General features: G+C 50.9%; 1 protein-coding gene across 2 annotated transcripts in view; it reads left to right on the forward strand.

The window, feature by feature from the left end:
- PTPA (protein phosphatase 2 phosphatase activator) overlaps positions 1-19,603 on the forward strand; it is a 37,291-nt gene extending 17,688 nt beyond the window's left edge. For both annotated transcript variants that reach the window (XM_004375749.2, XM_023730802.1), the window contains exons 4-10: positions 852-977; positions 2,816-2,933; positions 4,521-4,620; positions 5,617-5,741; positions 6,822-6,922; positions 11,130-11,237; positions 18,029-19,603. In XM_004375749.2, the coding sequence (XP_004375806.1) occupies positions 852-977; positions 2,816-2,933; positions 4,521-4,620; positions 5,617-5,741; positions 6,822-6,922; positions 11,130-11,237; positions 18,029-18,106 (756 nt within the window). In that variant the 3' untranslated portion in view covers positions 18,107-19,603. The remainder of the gene's footprint in view (positions 1-851; positions 978-2,815; positions 2,934-4,520; positions 4,621-5,616; positions 5,742-6,821; positions 6,923-11,129; positions 11,238-18,028) is intronic.
- Positions 19,604-19,867: the final 264 nt, after the last annotated feature.

Consider the following 19,867-nt stretch of genomic DNA (forward strand, 5'->3'; position numbering starts at 1 on the left):
GTCTGGGGGCCATACTCTTGAGGTTTCTCCAGTCTCCTTTAGGCCAGTAAATCTGGTCCTTTTTTTGTGAGTTAGAATTATGCTCTACATCCTTCTCCAGCTCTGTCCAGAATCCTCTGTTGTGCCTATGATCCATTTTTTAAGGAGATGTGTGTGTTTAAATATTACCATTATCCTGTGCCATGCATTTTTCATGGATTGTTATTTAGTCCTCATCACAACCTTGTGAGGCGGGGATTATTATCTCCATTTTTGAGATGAAAAAACTGAGGCTCAGAGAGTTAAAGTTACTTGCTCAAAGTTTCGCAGCAACTAGTGGTGTTTTAACTGAGATTTGAATCCAGGTCCACCTGACTTTAAAATTCTTACCATGATAAACAATAGAAAACACTGTACAAAAAACAAAACAGAAGAGGATGTTAAAATGTTAATAATGTTTATGTCTGGATGGCAGGATTACTGGTCATTTTAGTTTTCTGCTTTTTACATTTCTACTTTCTGTGATGAATAGGTATTAATTGTGTACTTTAAAGCTTACTAAAAAAATTCAGGCCTGGAGTTTGAGCTTGTCCAGTGACTCCTCCTTGGTAGACTAACTGTACAGACCTGTTGCTGAAGCCACAGCTATTCCTTGAGTCCAGCGATGCTCCCTCTCTTTAAACCTCACTGTGCTCTCCTGGCACCTCCTTCATATTCAGGATGTTTGAGAAGAAAGGTGGACAGCAAGGAGAACAGCCAATTAGTGCCATGCTCAAGGGTCATAGTCCTGCAGCAATTGGGACTTCCCTTTGTGGCCGTAGCTTAGAGCCAGTAGTCACTGTGGCTTGGCTCCATCTCTTTTGCTCCCACAGGCCGTTGAGAAACTGGTCGCTCTTCTCAACACACTGGACAGGTGGATTGATGAGACCCCTCCGGTGGACCAGCCCTCTCGATTTGGAAACAAGGCCTACAGGACCTGGTATGCCAAACTTGACGAGGTGAGGCTGCCACAGGACAGACATGGGGGCTGGGCTGGGAGGATGGTGACTCTGACACTGATGAAGACCTGTGGACCTGTGTTAGTAGTAGGATAGGGAAGAGGTGCGTTGTTTAAAGCAGGGCTTCAAGCTTTCAGGCATAGCAAAATCACTGGGGAGTGTGTGAAAATGGCACTTCCATTCACCAAGATTACAAATGCATTTATGCTTTGCCCCAGTCATCTTTTAGGAATTGTTGCTATAGATACTTCTGTGAATATATGCACTGCTGTCTGCACAAGGCTATTTATTAAGGCAATGGAAAGATTGGAAACATCCCAAGTGTCCATCAGTAAGTGACTAGTGAAATAAATTCTAGTATATTCATACCACAGACTACTATGCAGCTATAAAAAGGAATAAGGAGGCTGTCCAGGGAACTCAGTGGAAAGGGCTCCAGAATTTATTGTTAGGTTAAAAAAAGAGCCAGGTGTAACAATGTACATGGTAAACTACCTTTTTAAGAAAGAGAGAAAAATAAAAATATATGTTTATATTGTTCATGTTTGCATAAAGAAATATCCCTGGAAGGATACACAGGAGGCTAATAAAACTGGGTTCTTTTTGAGGAAAGGGGACAATGGGGTGGATGGAGACAGGGGTAGGAGTGAGACTTTTCAATGCATACTTTTTATAATGTTTTTAGTTTTGAACCTATGAAGGTGTTACCTGTTCAAAACAAACAAACAATAAAATGCAGAATCTCAGGCTCCCTGTAAAGAGCAGAGCCTGTAGCTTTGCAGTGGGCCTGTAGTCCAGGTTATAACCAGGTTTCCAGAGATTCTGATGCCAGGTGTCCATGGATTGAACTTAGAGAAATTCAGCTCCTAATTTCTCTGGTACAGTGCTTCACATGGAGCATAGGGGAGTACCCAGGACCCAGCATAGGTCTGTCCCTGGTGAAGAGCTGCCTAGGGTTGCTACTGTACTCAACGATGGCACACATTTCTTTTTTAAAAAAGGTTTTTATTGAGTTACAACTTACATACAAGAAAGCTGGCAAATCATAGCTGTACAGCTAGATGAGTTTTTGCATATGTTTTTACCCATGCACCCACAACCCATATTAAGCTATAGAACATTCCAGCATTCCAGCAAGGCTATTCATGCCCCCTCTCAGTTGATATCCCCAAACTCTTCTGACTTTTATCAATAGATTGATTTTGCTTGTTTTTGAACTTCGTATAAATGCCTGACTTCTTTTTACAACACTATGTCTGAGATTTGTTCATGTTGTGTGTAGCAGTAGATCTTTTTCACTGCTGCCTAGTATTCCATGTATGAGTATACCACAGTTTAGTTATCCCTTCTACTCTTGATAGACATTTTTGGTTGTGGGTTGTTTACACTTTTTGGCTACTGTGAATAATTCTACTGTGAACATTCTTGTGTATGTCTTTTGGTGGACTTATGTTGTAAACTCTTGCCACCCATGGAATGTGGTGAAGAGAGATGGCCATCTATGGGGATAATAGTACTGATCTCCCAGAGTCTTTATGGGGCCCCAGTGAGTTACCAGATGAATGACTTCTTTTCAGATTCTTCCTGTCTTGCCGCTAGGAGGAAGGGGCAGCAGATGAGAAGCCACCCCAGGGTAGCCTCTCTGTTGTGTAAGAATAAATGCTCTCCCTCTTCTGCCCAGGAGACCCTGCCTTTTCCTTCTGTGGTCCTGTCAGAGCAGGGAGCCAGGCCAGCCTGGCGTGCAGCCTGGGCTCCCAGCAAGATGCTGCCTCCGGGTGCCTGCCCACTGGGATGCTGCCCAATCTGCTACCACCACTTTGTGTCTCTTGTGTTATCAGGAGGCAGAAAACTTGGTGGCCATGGTGGTCCCCACACATCTGGCAGCTGCGGTGCCTGAGGTGGCCGTTTACCTAAAGGAATCTGTGGGGAACTCCACGCGCATCGACTATGGCACAGGTATCTGCCCAGTGTGGGCCTTGCAGCTATTTGGCTTCACTGCTTTCTTTTCTTGGGCTGCTTCCTCTTTGCTCTGGATTGTCTTGGGCCTCTCTGAGCAAGCAAGAGTTTCCAAGCTCTTGCAACCTGTGGGGGCCAACTGGGGGTGGCAGCCAGTGTCTGATGCTGCTCCTGTGGCTCTAGCCTGGTCCACCAGGGGGTGCTGCTGCCATGTGCACGTAGCTTGTATGCACAGTGTTGATTTATCTGTTCTTCATAAAGATGGCCTCTGTGAGCATATCATAACCATCACCAAAATAATAATTTATTGAGCACTTACTGTATCGCAAGGCAGCCACTTAGAGAAGCCACTGGCAGCATTGTGACACACTCTCCCCAAGGCCCCTTGTCTCTTGGCCAGATTCTCTATACTGTTAAACTCTTTGGTTCGATCCAAACTGACTTGGACTTTGAGGAGAAGGAGTGTGTGGGCACCTTAAAAGGGAAGTGTTCTGGAGCTCAGGGGGTGGCCTGTGTAGCCCAGGAGGCTTTGGCCAAGGAGGGTCCCCGCTTTGGTAAGGGCCTGCCTTACCTTTCCACCCTGAAGTGGGCAAATACAAGAGCTTCTGCTTTCTCAGGGCCGTCAAGAGGGAGCCCAGGCCACAGAGGCAGGCACAGGGGAAGGACCGCTTGGACCTGAATTCTGGATAAGTTTTGTCCTCTGCTCCCCCTGCTGCTGGGGAAGAGGTTTAGCAAATGTTTTGAGACCTTCAGGGATTGTGTTTTTTGACTAAGACCAACAGGGAAAGATCCCAGGGGAAAGACAAGCCAGGTCAACAGCTTGTGGGTTTTCTTAAACACGTTCTCAGGTACGTAAGAGTATCTGAGTGACGGTTGCTTGGACCCTGGCTGGTCATAACCAAACCTGCTGCAGGTGAAAGTAACTGAGGTTACAGCTTTCCAGGCCTTGGAGGGGCCTTCATTCTGCAGAACAGGATAGGAAGTCACTGAAATATTCTCTGCTTACCTCCCTCCAAATACGTTTTTTAGATACTATGAACCATGGAATTCAGTCCAAAGTTTCTTTAGGGCTGATTGTTCCTATTGGATATAAGTGGGATAGGAAATGAGAGTGCCTTCTGACCCTGTAATCTGAGTACACATTCCCTGCTTCTCCTTCAGAACTAGAATCATAGTAGTATTGTATATTTAATAGTCTATTGTCTCTGATAAATCGTAAACTTTCTGAGGGCAGAGACTTGTTTGCCACTGTCTCCCCAGTGCCTGGCATGGACAGTGACTGCCCACATAGTAGGTACTTAATAAATAAGGTGGAATGGATGAGTAAGTTAAATCTGCAAAATAATATGTAAATGCCTGTTTACAAAGTCAAGAGCCTAGGCCTTTTAGGAGTAGAATTATAGTACTGTTAGTTCCTGAAGGGGCCTAGGTCTTTCTGGATGGGGAAGAGGGCCCGTTATCTCCATGTTGACCTCCCTCCTCAGAGGGGGGCAGTTAAATCAGTGATTTGGACTCTGGTGAGACCAAGAAGCAGTCCCACTCCATCTTCTGGAAGACTGTCAACCTCAGCTGTTTTTTTTCCCTCAGGGCACGAAGCAGCCTTTGCTGCTTTCCTCTGCTGTCTCTGCAAGATTGGGGTGCTCCGGGTGGATGACCAAATAGCTATTGTCTTCAAGGTGTTCAATCGGTGAGGGAGAGGAGGGCAGGAGGGGTGGCTTCTGGGGTAGGGGATTGAGGGGGGTCTCTTTCCTCCTTGTTACCGTGAGACCAGGGACCGGGTGCTTGAGAATTCTCATGAGTGGCTGACGGTCTTCTCATCCCTGTGCTCATCAAACTCTGGCTTGTGGGTGGGGTTCTCAGACTCCTTCCAACAGGTTAAAATTCACGTCCAAGTAAAAACAAATGAAGCAAATGTCAAATACTGACTGCTGATGCTTATGTGGTGTTTACCATGTGCAGGCACCATTCTAAGCATTTTACTTATTAACTCATTTCATCCTCACAACTGCCCTATGAAGTAGCAAGTGTTATTTCCATTTTACAGGATGGAAAAACTGAGGTCACATAGCTAGCTGAGCCCGGCAGTCAGGCATTCACCTGCTGCCCCATATCACCCAGATCGCCTGCCAGGCAGCACAGGTGTGTGTCAGTCACCTGGAGACCTCTTCAAATACTGATTCCTGGCCCCACTCTGGCAATGATGATCAGTAGGCCTGTGGTGGAGCCCAGGGACCGGTGTGTTTAAAAGCTCCACAGGTGACTGATGCCCAGCGTCTGATGAAAACTGAAGTTTGGAACTGAAAGAACCTAGGAGATAATCTAATTTAACTCCCATCAACTTTCAGATGGATAAACAGATGTTAGAGAAGTTGAGGGTCCTGCCCAGGGTTTTTCAGGTTGTTGGGAGGGAGTTGATGGCACTAAAAGCCAGTCTCCCAGTTGGTGTTTTGTCCCTTTTCTAGGCCAAAAGAAGGTTTAGTGTATAAGAAAAAAAATAAAGCTACATTATTTTGAGAATACCAGCTGCTGTGTAACTTATACACATAGGTTTTAATTGAGATAGAGACCAGCTACACTTTTAAGCAGTTATTTCTGGCCTCCTTGTACTCCCAATGGCAGAAAGGTTGAGACTGTCTTTTTACTTTTTGCTTCCTTCCCTCTCTTCCCCCATCATCCTGTACAGGTACCTTGAGGTTATGCGGAAGCTCCAGAAGACATACAGGATGGAGCCAGCCGGCAGCCAGGGAGTGTGGGGCCTGGATGATTTCCAGTTTCTGCCCTTCATCTGGGGTAGTTCGCAGCTGATAGGTACTGAAGAGCCGCCTACCCCTCCTGTTCCCCCCCACCACCACCACCCAATGGTGCATTCTGTGTCCCTCCTCCCCTCCCTCCTTCCCTCTCTTCCTGCCCAGGGCAGACAGTGACAGCTTGTAAAGCAGGGCATTAGACCGGCTATTGACAGAGGCTGTTTGCTGTCGACCTTCTGCTGCGAGCCAGCGTGGCAGGCTGGGGGAGACGGAGGCAGAGCGCCATAGAGATAATGGAAAGTGACATGGGCTGGAGCAAGGGCGCTCACCTGGTGCATAATGGACTGCTGTAAAATGCGCCCCAGCTTCCGGCAGCAGCTGCGGGGTTTTATGTTGAAAATGAGGGGCTTTTTTGACTTGGTGACTAACGCCATCTGCTGTTATTATTGAGCTATGCACAAGGGGGCCCATCAGGGAGCTGCTGCCAAGTGCTGGGTGGTGGGCCCGCTTCCTGTGGGTCTGAGTCGGACCTGCTCTGGTGATTCCTCCCCACTTCAAAATATTTTTTCAGGCTTGGTCAGCTCATCCGGATCTACTGGTGGGTAGGGGTGGGGAGAGAATGTCTATTTGACATAGAATTAATTGCCTACAAAATAATATTAATAAACGACCATTTGTTGAGTACGCACTGTGCCAGGCACTGTTAAGTGCTTCAGGTAGATTATCTCCCCTAATCTTCTCAATGGCCCTGTGAAGAAAGGTCTTTGCCAGCATAAGACCAACTACCATTGAGTAACACTTACCTGTGCCAGGCACCATGCTAAGTGCTTTGCACATGGTAATTATTTTCGGGTAGTACTCAGCCACCCTGTGAGGGAGGGGCTGTCCTTATCCCCACTTCACAGATGAGGACACTGAGCCTCGAAGAGCTGAAGTCACACAGCTAATTAGAGGCAGAGCAGAGTTTATTATATTAGAATGCACACGAACAAGGCCATTTCTTGCTCCCATGAGGGGTTCGGTGTTGAGAGCATCAGGGTAGGGCTGCAGCCCTGGGGTGGGTGTTGACCATGGCTGGGCCGAGGGGCCCAGGAGATATGAGTGCCAGGTTCTTAACCCCAGGGCGCTTTGCTCTTCCCAGATCACCCGTATCTGGAACCCAGGCACTTTGTAGATGAGAAGGCCGTGAATGAGAACCACAAGGACTACATGTTCCTGGAGTGTATCCTGTTTATTACTGAGGTGAGGGGGAGGGGCTGAGGGAAGGCTCACGGCAGTCCCCGGGCTTAGATGATGTGAGGCTGGTGACGTTGGAGTGGGACAGAGGAGCCAGAGCTGCTGCCCAAAGATGACAGGGCTCACACTAGAAGGCAGGTTATTGAAAAGGATGCCTTGCTAGGCCTCTCCTGAAAGGTTTAGGCAGCTTCTCACCTTCCACAATCTCTTCCCCAAATTAGTGGTCTGGGGTTAACTGAATCCCACAGGACTCTTGAGCTGAGGGTCACAAGTCTGAGGAGGCTGAGTAGGTATTGTTGAGGGGGGCGTGGTCGGCATCTTTCCTGGGGCCCACAAGGTCTGTAGAGCTGAGTGCATGTGAATGTGTAGGATGAAACACTCAGAGGTGTTGAAGAGGCCTTCTGGAGTGGACCGCAGGACAGTTTTCTGCTGAAGGAACACACCAGGGGAGAAGCCTCGTTAAGCAGTTGTAGCTCCAAAGTTCTTCATGGTCAGCATTTGGCTCACGCCTCTGCCAAAAACTTCAGAGGCCAGAGGGAAATGACACGTTTTTCCAAGTTAGCAAATGGAGCCGGGACTGACGGCTGGACAGCCACCGCTTCATTCTCAGAGATCTGCTGCTTTCAGCAGTGTGGCAAGCCCGAGGTCCGAAGGACTGGGGCACAGCCTGGCTCACTGCCTTGAGAGCATGTGCTCTTGCCTCTGGAGTGGAGGGGTCTGTGAGGGTCCGCGGAGCCCTGGGAAATCCCAGGACGAACTGGAGGAGCAGGGTGGAAGAAGGGGTGCAGATTCTACGCTGGAGCTTGTGGGCATGTTAGGTAGGCGCGGGGCGCGACACTGCTTTGGCGCCCCCTGGTGGCTGGCCTAGCCCCTTGGTCCCTGTTCATAACACTAACAAGGAGGCAGCCCAGGCCGGGTCTTAGGGAATATGGCAGTTGATTTCAGGTTAAAATTTTGTATTTTGTTTGGTTGGTTATGCTAGTAAAAAGAACACACACACGCACACACACACAAAGGCTTTCCCAAAGTGTGGGACTCAGTTCTGTGCTAGAGGAAATCCTAAAGTGGCCACTAGGTGGCGTGAAAGGCACATTGAATTTTTAGTAATGTTTAATGGGGGAGAAGTATGAATATGGAGGTGGGGGCAGGACTTAAAAGAGTTTTTAGCTGTTCCAAATTCCCTCTGCAAGGCCAGATTTTCACTTTGGCTCTAGGGCATAGTGTTAAACACTGGATGTTAGGAGGGGGCGTGCCCCATGAGTTGAAGTGACTGTAGCAAACCCTCTTTTGCCCCGCTAGACAGCCTAGTGCCAGTTTGGCGTGGTTACTGGTTGCAGCACCCTGTGTGTTAGTTCTGCAGAGCTTGTGTCTGGGCTGCTCTCGTCCCCCAGCCCCTTCCATTGCGTTTTGCAGCCCTTGTGGGTGTGAGCTGGCCTGGCTCACCCTGACAAAGGGTCGAAGGCTTGACACTGGCAGAGCACCTGGCGGCCTGCATGGAGTTCTGTGTGCTTTGCTCAGGAAGAAGGCAGTGTTCCTCTGGAGACCTGGGAATTACTATGGGCTGGTGCAGCTAGGAGATTAAACAAAACAACCAAAAGTTGGAAATGGTACCCAACTTCCCCTCCTGGGTCTCACATGGGGACCTGCCCTGGTAGCCCTGGGCATCCTGGATGAGGGACCCCACCTTGTGGGGGCTTCTGCTGTCTCAGGAAATGCAGCCCTGGCGCCTTTAAGAGCCCAGGGCCGGCAGGAAAAGAATTTCAGTTTCAATCTGGCTTCTAAATTTGGAGTTTTGGGAAGGGAGGGATCAGATTTCAGCTGGAAGGGAAGGAGCTGACAGGAAGGCGCTGTGCAGAGCCTCCCCCATCCCCCGCCCCATCCCCCCTCAGTTACTGACAGAGGAACCATTTACAAAAGGCCGATTCTCTTGGGAGTGGAGAGGCAGGAACGCAGCGTCTGTGAGTAATTTCCTGCTCAATATGGCTGCTCTGACTCACACGAATCCCCTGGGGTCACTGCGGGACTGCAGCTTGCTTGCTCGTTCTCGCTCTTTCTTTTCTCCCTTTGTGGCTAGAATGAGCTAATTTTTTTTGTCTTCTTGCCCCTGATTCCTTTTTTCCCCACGTCTGTTTTTCTTTCCCAGAGTTACACAGTCTCCTTCTGAAGGACTTAGGGAGATCTTGAGACACTGAAGGCCTCAGGATACAGCCCCACTTGAGAACCAGCACCTCTGGCCCTTCCGCTGGTGGGGTCCTAAGGCCACTGGGGCTCTGGAGCACGGGCCTCACCCTGGCTCTTGCAGCAGGCCAGAGGCCTTTTGGGAACCCTTTCCTGTGCCCCTAGTTAGCGAGGCAGGCCCAAGGACTGTCGCCGCTGGTTGCCTCTGCTCTGAGCCCTTGCCGAGCAGACCCCTAGAGCTGCTGCAGTTGGGCAAAGCAGCAGGGGTGCCTCCCAGGTGGTTTGCCTACCGGGCCTTCTCCAAAGAGTGAAGCTGGTGACACAGTTCCAATGATCCCTAAGCTTCTAGGGGGGTGGGCTGTAGCCTGGTCCTTTCCCTGGGAGCAGAGAGCTGGGGGAGGGGCAAGGCAAGGGGAAGGGTAGTGAGGGAGGGGCTGGGGAGTTTGGGGGTGGAGCCTGATTGAGTAGAACAAAGCTTGATGAAGGCCAAGACTTGTAGGCTCTGTGTGCCAGTTAGCCATCCTGGAGGAAGGAACCTTGGCTAGAGATGAGGGGAAAGCATTCTGGTGAAAGGGAATGACCCCAGAAAAACCCTGCTGAGAGCGGGGTGCTTTTTTCTCTGGTGCTGTGGACTGGGCTGTCTTCACTGCTGGAAAGCCTGGAAGAAGACCTTGCTATAGAACCCAGAGACAGGCTTCTTGGGAACTTGGGGTGGGGGGGAGGGGCAAAATGGTGGCTTTTTTAGACTTAAACCTTAAAGTTTCTTAAAGAGTTGCCCTGACTGGAGAAGATGAGAACCCTGTAGGTATAGGTCAGCCAGGCAGTGGGCCATAGCTGAAGGATAGGGGTTATGTGCCACTGAGGGCCCCTTATAATTATGATTTCCCAACATGGGAGAGAGCTTGGCTTATCCTTCCTCTTCGGAACCTCTCTTCCTCAGCTCCTCCCATCTCCACATAGCCTCTTCTGGAACTTTCTACCCATGCGGGGTCCAAGTTACTACTTCCTTGCCAGATTCAACCCCTTTGCTTTTCAAAGTCTTTCTTCCAAGGCTTGGGGCTCAGGGTGCTGAACCCTGTTCCCCCAGCATAAATGCTGCCCACAATGGGAGTGTGTTGAGGGGATTAGGATCTGTTTGGTCAATAAATACACATGTCTGGCTTGGTGGTGTCTGAGAGATGCACTCAGGCACACGAGCCTCCCCGTCTCAGTGCTGTGGTTTCTGATGTCATGGGACCTTTGCTGGGCTTGCTGCAGAAGTTTTCTTTCCTTTCCCGGAGGGTCAGACTCTTTCAGCAAGAGGAGGGACTAGGAATGGAGCTGTCCTCGCCCCTGCCTGCTGTTTGCTGCTGTGGTTGCCATCCTGTCCCCACCTCCTGGCTGGGCCAGGCTGATTTTCTGAACAGACCTTCCTCCCCAGTCTGCTGTGGGTGCCCCCTACCACGCAGCTGGCCCCTCCTTGTTTCCCTCCCTCCCTCTGCCTGCCATGCAGAGAGCATTCAGATGCCTGGGTTTGAGTCTTACCCACCTTGACCGTCCCCCACACCGGCCCCTCCTGCTGCTCTTCCAGCTCTCCCATGGCAGGTGCAGACCCAGTGCCTGTGGCTGAGCCTGACCTTGGGCAGGTGGGGAGGGGTGGCCGGGCAGGCTCGGGGCCATGCTGCTGTGCTGTTTGTCTGAATGGGGGTGAGTCACAGTGCTGGAGAGGCATGCTGTGGCTCCAGGGGAGTTGGTGGTACCTGTACCAGGAGCTCAAATGGAAATTTTATTACCCTGTGGCTGCTGGATTTGGTGGGAGGTGGGAATTGGTCCCCTTTTTCTGCCTGTGGGAGAAAGAGGGGTGACTAAGGGGATGGGCAAGGGAGGTTATGTTTTCCCAGTGGGCCTTCCAGGCACCAGTGTGTGTCTGTGTGCGTGCACACAGGCAGGTGCTGTGGCCTGGTCGGTCCCTAAGCTCATGTGTGACCATGCTTCAGGGGAGCCAGGGACACGTTTCCAGGCTGCTCCCCTCCAGCTTGTGGGCTTTTTTTTCCAGATGAAGACGGGCCCCTTTGCAGAGCACTCCAACCAGCTGTGGAACATCAGTGCTGTCCCCTCCTGGTCCAAAGTGAACCAGGGTCTCATCCGCATGTATAAGGCTGAGGTGAGTGGGGGCTGGCCGGACCTTCAGCTGCCTATTGGCTGGCACGCCTGCCCCTGCCGCCACACCAGGAACTGGGGCTGGAAACAAAGCAGAAGGTGTGGCTCTTGGGGCCCTATTCGCCTGCTCCCAGTGTTTTGCTCTGAATCTTAGGCCAGCCCCTCTGATGCTTGGGACCCCAGAATCTCCCATCTGTGGAATGGGCTGTTGAAAAAGCTGTGAACTGAAGTCCAGCCCTGCTCAGTGACCTGGGGCAAGACCCTGCTGCTTGGGGGGCCACCGTTCCCACCTGTCAAATGACTACAGGCCCCTGCGCTCAGGCCATCTCTGAGCCTGTCTCTCCCGTGGGGGCACAAAACAAAGGTGTTGCTTGACAGAGGCATCAGCCAAAGTGCTGCTTCTCAGTCCTTAGGCGGGCAATCCTTAGGCGGGCAGGCAGGAGGTTTGGTTTGGAGGCCCAAGTGGCATTTTTAGTGAGCTTTTCAGGTGATTTTGATGCAGGTGGCCCTCCCTGCTCTGAAATCTAAAGAGGCAGAGAGGGCAGGGAGAGGTTGTGGTTTCCTGGAGCGCCCCCTGCTGGGAGGTGACTGCCCTTGGGCTCCTGAGGCTCTTCTCACCTTCTCTCCTCCTTTCTCCCAGCGAGGAGGGGCTTTTTCTCTTGTGAGTGGGGAGGAGACATTTTCTTTTCACCCTTTCCCTTCCACTAGCTCCTCCTTTATCTTGGGCAGACCAGTCCTGGGGCTGCTTGACTCTTGGCTGGGGAAAAGCTTGGGTGTGAAGTCCCCTGCCTAAAAGAGAGTAGACAGACCCCCAAAGTCCTCTCCCCTCAGGCTAGCCCTGGCAGCTAGCTCATGGTATCAGGTACTGTCCCTTAGATGCCCTGGCTCGACCCTTGACCATCCACTGTCTTCTGGGAGGGAGGTGCCCCTGGTCTGCTCTGCTAGACCTCGGATCTCATGTACGGAGGCAGTGGAGCCGGGAGAAAAAGGTGTTAGAGGGGGCGCCCAAGGTTTGGTAGCACAAATACTTTCAGTTGAGCCAGTGCCCTCTGCATGGCCCTGAAGGGGTTAACAGCTGTGCTAGAACTGACCAGGTCTGGCCCTCTCTCTCCCTTCCGCTCTCCCTCCCCCCAGTCCCCTTCCTCTGGACTTCACATCCTGTGTTTAGGTTCCAACCCACATACCTCTCTAATCTGAGAGGCGTCGCTTGCTGGGGCTGTGCAGGCTCCTTCCGGCTGCAGCCTGTCCGGTGCTCCACTCTGGCTCTGCCTGGCTGGACAGCACTGGGTCACTGCCCTCTGGGTGTCCTTTTCCTGACACCCCCACCTTGCCCTGTCCCACAGTGGGTGCGAGGGTGAATTCTGTCGCCCTGCTTAGCTCTCCCCACTGCTGGGATAGTCTGTAACACTTGAGAGGTGCATGGCTCCCCTCCAGCCTGCTACTCCCACCCCCTGGTATATCCAGGGCCCACCTCTGCGGTTGTCTTTTCCTGCTTGGGATCTTAAATGCTATCCTTTCTGCAGGTCTCTTAGTTGAGTGACTGAAGTTATCTTGATGTAGGCTCTCTATGGACAGGACAAGAGATCCTGCCCCTCTTCCCCTACTTCCCCACACTTTCCAGAGGCAGAAGAGCTCCAGGCTGACAGAGGGTGGGGGAGGAGCAAATTAAATTCGAAATGATGATGGTGCAGCAAGAACGCAAGAACAGAGCTGTCTGCCGTGTAACAGTCAGTTACAATTGGAGAGAGGGTGAAAACATCTGTGGGTGTTGACCATAAGGAGGACAGCTATCAAAAACTACTGCCAACTCTGGACAAGACAGAGGGTGCACTGGTGGATGGATAACACAGCAACTATCCTGAAATCAGGAACCAGCTCTGGGGGCGCTCTGCCTGTGCACACGGGTAGGGGGCCTTCAGCCTCCCCGAGCCTATGTGCAGCCAGACTTTGTCGTGGGATGGCGCTGTGACTCACTAACCGTAGTTATGAACATCAGCTTTTGTAATGGTCAGTGCTCATTCATGAGTTACTAGCAAGTAGCCCTGAGTCTGGTCTGTGGTGGTTCGTGGAATTATATGTTCCTTCACGAGAAGTATCAAGCGGAGGACTTGCTTTTTCAGACCAGTTCTCAGTCCATGTGGAGGACCTTAGAGGCCCATCAGTCTTGAAGTCTAGAAGGGGGTTAGCAAGGCCAGGGCCCACCAGCCAGTTGGCCTCCCTGAGCTGCAACAGAGGCCTGGCCAGGCCCTGGCATTAGGTGCCCTTCCTCAGGTGGCCCAATGGTTTGGGACTGTCTGTACCTCCAAGGTACCTGTCCAGGCCTTTTTGAACTAAAGCACCAAATGCGTTCAAGGGGTCTTGTGTGGCAGCAGTGTTGTCTTCCCTGAGGGCTGTCACTGCTGGCGCTACCTTCAGAAGGGCCTTGTCAGGACCCGGAGAGCCGCTTCTCCACCTTGAGTCATCGAGACATCAAAGAGCCTCTGGTCCTAGCCTCCTGGCCTGGGCCTCCAGCTGGAAGGCCTATAAGAGGTCAAGCTGAAGCCGTTGCTCTGCCCGGGCGTGCAGGGTGGGACCTCCAGGGCCCAGTTGGCTGGTCTGGACCTTACTGGGATAGAGCCCTGACCAGAGAGGCACCTGTCTGCTCTTGCCCTGGAGCCATAGACTTCTTTGCTCCAAGAAATCTCACCCAGCTCCTTGCCTCTCCTGTGGCCCTGGGGAAGCCTTTTGGGGGGCTCCTTGGCATCATCCCAGAAGAGAGGCCCTGTGGCTATAGTGGAGTGATCATCTGCCTCTGCCCGCTCCCCCTAAGCTTCTTGCCTTTGCAGATTCTCTTGAATGAGAGCCAGAAGCAGGCTGACCTTTGACCCTTACTGGAATTCCAGGGCCCTGGGGGGCCCCCTTTTCCAAACTCCCACCACTTCCGTGATGACATAAGCACAATGGCAGCTGACTTTGCCTCTGGCCCAGCTCTGCTGCTGCTCCTCCCCTCAGGGACCACCCTGGCTGCCTGCTCCCCACTTTCTCTGGCCCAAGACCTAGAGCCTGGCTGTGGCCCTGGCCTGCTCCCACATTGCAGCTTAGACTCCTGCTCTTCTGCTGCACAAAAAGGATTTCCTTTTTCCCTACTCTCCTCTTGGTCCACTTTTGGGCCATGTGAACCACCCCCTCCCCCGACTCCCAAAGCTGGCCAAGACCTCCTTGCCCTGTGTGCCTCTCTCTTCTTGTTTCTGCAGCTAGTTGTTGAGGTGAAGGAACCTGGGCTCAGTCATGGCACCCCTTGGCCCTTCTAAGTTAATTAGAGGTTGAGACCCCAGCCACACAATGAGGCCTTCCTCTCGTCTGGAGGCCAGCAGTCTTGTTCCACCCCAGCCATGAGGTGCTCAGCATATTCTAATTGCTTCTGTGGCCAGAGGTGTGGGAGGAGGCCCTGGGCCAGCCTGGCAGATCCCCACATGCCCGGTGCTGCTGTGTGTTGAGATGTAGCCAGTGACCAGAGCCTACAGTAGGCACAGCTGGGCAGGGCACAGGCAGGCTGGGGCCTGGAGCCCGACTCTTCCCTGCACTGTGCAGTGCTGAAGCAGTGCTCAGGCTGGAGGGGCGCTGGCCTGAACTTTGTGCTGGCTGTGGACCAGGCCAGCTTCTGGGTAGACCCTCCTGATTTCTTCTTCTCCCCTCCTCTGTCAGACCCTGGGGCCAAGGCCTAGCTGGGCTGGGGTCAGGGAATATGGCCAGGCCCCTGCTCAGCCAGGTCCCTGCTCAGTGCTCTTTTCTCCTGCCCCATGCACAAGGCTGCTGGGAATTGCCCAGGGGGTGAGGGGACCTCAGCTGGTTGTTATTGTCTCTCTCTGAGGTGCCAAGATGCCTTTTTTTCAGTTCAGAGAACTGAAAATCTGAGAAAATGGGCCTTGGCCCCTTCTCAGACTTATGTGCAAATGTCCCCAAGTGTTGTCTCCAGGGGCTGGGACCTTGGCTAGGGTGTTCCCATATGATTTGGGAGGGTCCTTTCTTTTTCTAAATTTTATTTATTTTGTTGTTGAGAATATAAACAGCAAAACATACATCAATATAACAGTGTCTACATGTACAATTCAGGAACACTGATTACATTCTTTGAGTTATGCAACCATTCTCACCCTCCTTTTCTGAGTTGTTCCTCCCTCATCAACATAAACTCATTGCCCCCTAAGATTCCTATCTAATCTTTCAAGAGCTTCTCTTGTCAATTTGATCCCATGTAGATAATTCTTAAAAAAGCATAATGCTCATTTTTTTTTTTTTTTTTACTAGTTAAGCTAAACTACTGTTTGGTTTTAAGAAGACTCCAGGGGATATTTTTGTTTTAAGGTTTAAAGATTATTTCAGGGCAAAAGTTTCAGGGGTTCATCTACCCTCCATGGCTCCAGGAAGTCTGGAGTCCATGAGAATTCAAAATTCTGTTCTACATTTTCCCCCCTTTGATCAGGATTCTTCTATGGAGTCTTTGATCAAAATGTTTGGTAACGGTAGCTGGGCACCATCCAGTTCTTTTGGTCTCATGGCAAAGGAGTCAGTTGTTCATGGAGGCAATTAGCTACACATTCTATTCCCTCCTCCTATTCCTGACTCTCCTTAGTCCTCTGTTGCTCCAGGTAAATAGAGACTAATTGTTATGCCTTGGATGTCAGCTTGCAAGCTTTTAAGACCCCAGGCACTATACAACAAACTAGGAGACAGAACAGAAGCACTAAACACTATATTAGGGCAATTAACTGGGATGTCCCATGAAACCATAACCCTAAACCTTCAAGCTAAGGAACCAAATCCCATGCGGTGTTTGGTTGTACTTAAGCAGCTTCAGTAGCTACTCTTTTGTTGTTATTGTAAATATATCTATCACACAACTTTTGCCAATTTACCTTGTACAGATATGTAACTTACTAACGACAATTAAAAAAATAATTGGCTATGGAATCTTACCCTTAATCAGTGTAATTTTTCCATCACCGTTAACCTCCCTTTTCTCCCTCCCTCCCACCCCTGGTAGCCGCTAATAAACTTTGGTCTCTATACTTTTGCCTTTTCTTGCCTTTTTATGTAAGTGAGGTCATACAATATTTGTACTTTTGTGATTAGCTTATTTCACAAGGCATAATGTCTTCAAGCTGCATCCATACTGTAGCATATATCAATATTTCATTTCTCTTGCTGGCTGAGTAGTATTCTGTTGTATGTGTGTATCACATTTTGTTTATCTATTCATCTGTTGATAGGCATTTAGGTTGTTTCCACTTTTTGACTATTGTGAATAGTGCTACAATAAACATTGGTGTACAAGTCTCTTTTTGAGTCTCTGCCTTCAAGTCTTTTGAGTATATACCTAGCAGTGGAATTGCTGGGTCATATGGTAGTTCTATTTTTACTTTTTTGAGGAACTGGCACACTGTTTTCCACAATGGCTGTACCATTTTACATTCCTACCAGCAATGGATAAGGGTTCCAATTTTCCCACATCCTTGCCAACATTTGTTATTTTCTGTTTTTTTTTTTTTTTAAATCTTGGCCATCCTAGTGGGAGTGAAATGGTATCTCATTGTAGTTTTGATTTGCATCTCTCTGATGGCTAATGAGGAAACCCTGGTGGTGTAGTGGTTAAGAGCTACAGCTGCTAACCAGATGGTCGGCAGTTCAAATCTACCAGGCGCTGCTTGGAAACTGTGGGGCAGTTCTACTCTGTCCTGTAGGGCCGCTATGAATCGGAATCGACTCAACGGCAGCGGGTTTGGATAGCTAATGAACATCTTTTCATGTGTCTAGTGGACATTTAAATGTCCTCTTTGGTGAAATGTCTATTCAAGTCCTTTGCCCATTTTATGATTGGGTTGTCTTTTGTCAAGTTGTCAAAGTTTTATATTTATATTGGTTTTTAGATTCTTATCAGATAGATGGTTTTCAGAGATATTAGATATTCTTCCAGTCAGTAGCTTATCTTTTCACTTTTGTGGTAAAGCCTTTTGATGAACAGAAGTTCTTAATTTTTATGAGGTCTCATTTGTTTATATTGTATTTTGCTGTTTGTGCTTTTGTTATTATACTAGATAATCCATTATTAAAAGTTAGGCCTGACAGCATCGCCCGTGCATTTTCTTCTAAGAATTTTATGGTTTTAGTTTGCATATTTAGGTCCTTAATCCATTTTTTGTTTGTTTTTGTATATGGTGTGAGGCATGAGTCCTGTTTCATTTTTCTGCATGTGGAAATCCAGTTTTCCCAGCATCATTTATTGAAGAGGCTTTTCTTTCCCCATTGAATGGATTTAGCACCCTTGTCAAAAATCAGTTGACCATAGATATATGGGTTTATTTATGAACTCTCAATTCTATTCCATTGGTGGGAGGGTTCTTTTTGCTTTTGGTCCCCAACTTCTCCCCTTGGACCATTCTCCCCCTGGGCCAAGTGACATCACTTGGCTGCCTCTCTTCTTGGCTTTTGCTTGTGGGGTTGGGCTGCCTTTCTCTCTCTCTCTCTCTCTCTCTCTCTCTCTCACATTACTTGATTGGTCTGGTTGTGGTAGAGTCAGGGTTTTTGGGTGGGAACAGTGACCAGGGACTGGAGGAGCCCTGTGTCAAGTAGGGAGCCTTGCCTTTCCCTGAAGGCCTGGAGGCCGCTCCTGGTCCCTGGATGGACCCCTCCTGGGAATGACTCTACCTCACTAGTTTGAGCCTTCAGAGTTGCCCAGGGGTCACCTTGAGGCACAAGAGGCTGCTGTGGGGCCGACCTGCTGCGCAGCCCTCACTTCCGCTCTTCCTCTTCCTGCAGTGTCTGGAGAAGTTTCCCGTGATCCAGCACTTCAAGTTCGGGAGCCTGCTGCCCATCCAGCCAGTCACATCGTGCTAGGAGGCCCTGAGCCACCCAGGCTGCCCTCCCTACCCAGCTGCGGCCCCCTCCCCACTCCTCCCCTTTGTTCTTTCTGTTTGACTGTTTACTGGGGTGGGCTGGTAAGCGTGGGGTAGAGGGAGAGCATAAGGCTGAAGGACCCAAGTTAGGAGAAGTGACCAAAGTGTGGCCAGTTTCCTGCCACCCCCTGCCCCATGGCAGAGGGGCAGGAGGAGACGGGCTGGGCCTCCCCCTCCTGTGTCTGTCCCTCTTTTCCTCCCTTCTCTCCTGTCCAGCCCCATTTTGAGACCTGGGGCTGTCCTGTGCCACTGTGGGGGAGGTACTATTTTGCCATTTCCACTGGTTTCCCTCCCCGTCTCCTGTTGCCTTTCTGAGGGTTGGAGCAGTTGCTCTCCACAGGGTGGGTCAATCTCCTGAGCCCCTGGTCTCCCATATTCAGGTGGGTGCCTGGGTGCTCTGAGGGCTGGAGGCTGGGGCCAGTGGCCAGCCAGTTCAGGGTGGGGTTGGGGAGGGAGGAAGGGAGAAGCCTGGGCTGTTCTGGCTAGTGACCCCCTAGCTCCTCCCTTCCTGGCTCCCCCTGGGCCCCAGGAGATGTGTCCAGAGCCTCATCCTGGCTCTGCTGTTCTTTGGCCCTTGACTTCATAGTCACACCTGTCCCCCTCCCGAAGGGGTAGCCTAGCTATGGGACTGCCCTTTGGGGGCACTGGGCTCCTGGGAGGGCTCAGGCAGGGTTTGTCCCCCTCCCTCACCAGTTTTCCATGCCTGGAAGGGGGTGGCAGAGACTCTGGGAGGGGCTTGGGGCCAGTTGTCTGTGTGGAGAACCTGGATTCCTTGTGGTGGCTATACTTTTGGACGCTTCTGCTGCCTCCTCACTGCTTCTTGCTTTTCCTCCCGAGGCCCCTTGGCCCTGCTTCTCTCCTCCCCTGGGTGGTGAGTGGGCCGCAGCAGGAAGGGCTTAGAAAGCAGCAGCTCCACTCCATGTTCTCCCACCTGCTTGGGATTCGCCATGGGCTTTGTGGGATGAGGTAAGCGATGGCTCCCCAGCCTGGGCATTGGCTGTGAGGATGGGCAGGGGCTGGGCTGGCTGGGCCTACCCCTAGGGGTGAGGGATGATACAGCAGCCTGCCAGTTCCAGAGTTTTCTTCTAGGGCTGTTCTGTGCCTGGCTCTTGAAGACTCTCATATGCCCAAGCCCAGGCCTGCCTCTCTCCACTACCCTCTGCCCATATCTGGGTCCCACATACCCTTTGGGGAGAGGGAGCACCTGAGAAGCACAACAGAGGGCTTGACCCTCAGGTCTAGGCAGACGATCTGGGCCGAGGCTAAGGCAGGAGCCGCAGAGTCACAGAAATAAAAGTTTTCCCAGGAGACGCCCAGCGCCTGCCTCCCTCCCATGGTCCAGACCACCACCCTCCCGGCACCTCCCTGCCCTGTGCCAGTGCCCCCTACCCCCCAGCCCCTTGCGCCTTCATTGCTGTTGGGATTAAAGCCTCTGTTTTGCACCTGTCACCTGTGTGAGGTCTGTCTTTTCATGCCACATACTTGTTCCATCTCCAGACTGTTTGTCCCCCATCAGATCCCCTTCCCTTGGGCCATGGTGTCTGGGGCTTGAGCTGTTTCAGTTAGGGGCTGGATTGAGCCTTCCCTGGGCAGTGGGAAGACACCTGACTGAATGTGTAACAGTTGCCCAGGCAGAGACCTAGGCTCAGATCCTGCCTTCCCCAAGCCCATACCCCATCTGCAAGGTCTTGCGTGAGTTAAC

The sequence above is a fragment of the Trichechus manatus genome, unplaced genomic scaffold, assembly GCF_000243295.1.
Source record: "Trichechus manatus latirostris isolate Lorelei unplaced genomic scaffold, TriManLat1.0 scaffold00038, whole genome shotgun sequence".
Lineage (NCBI taxonomy): Eukaryota > Metazoa > Chordata > Mammalia > Sirenia > Trichechidae > Trichechus > Trichechus manatus.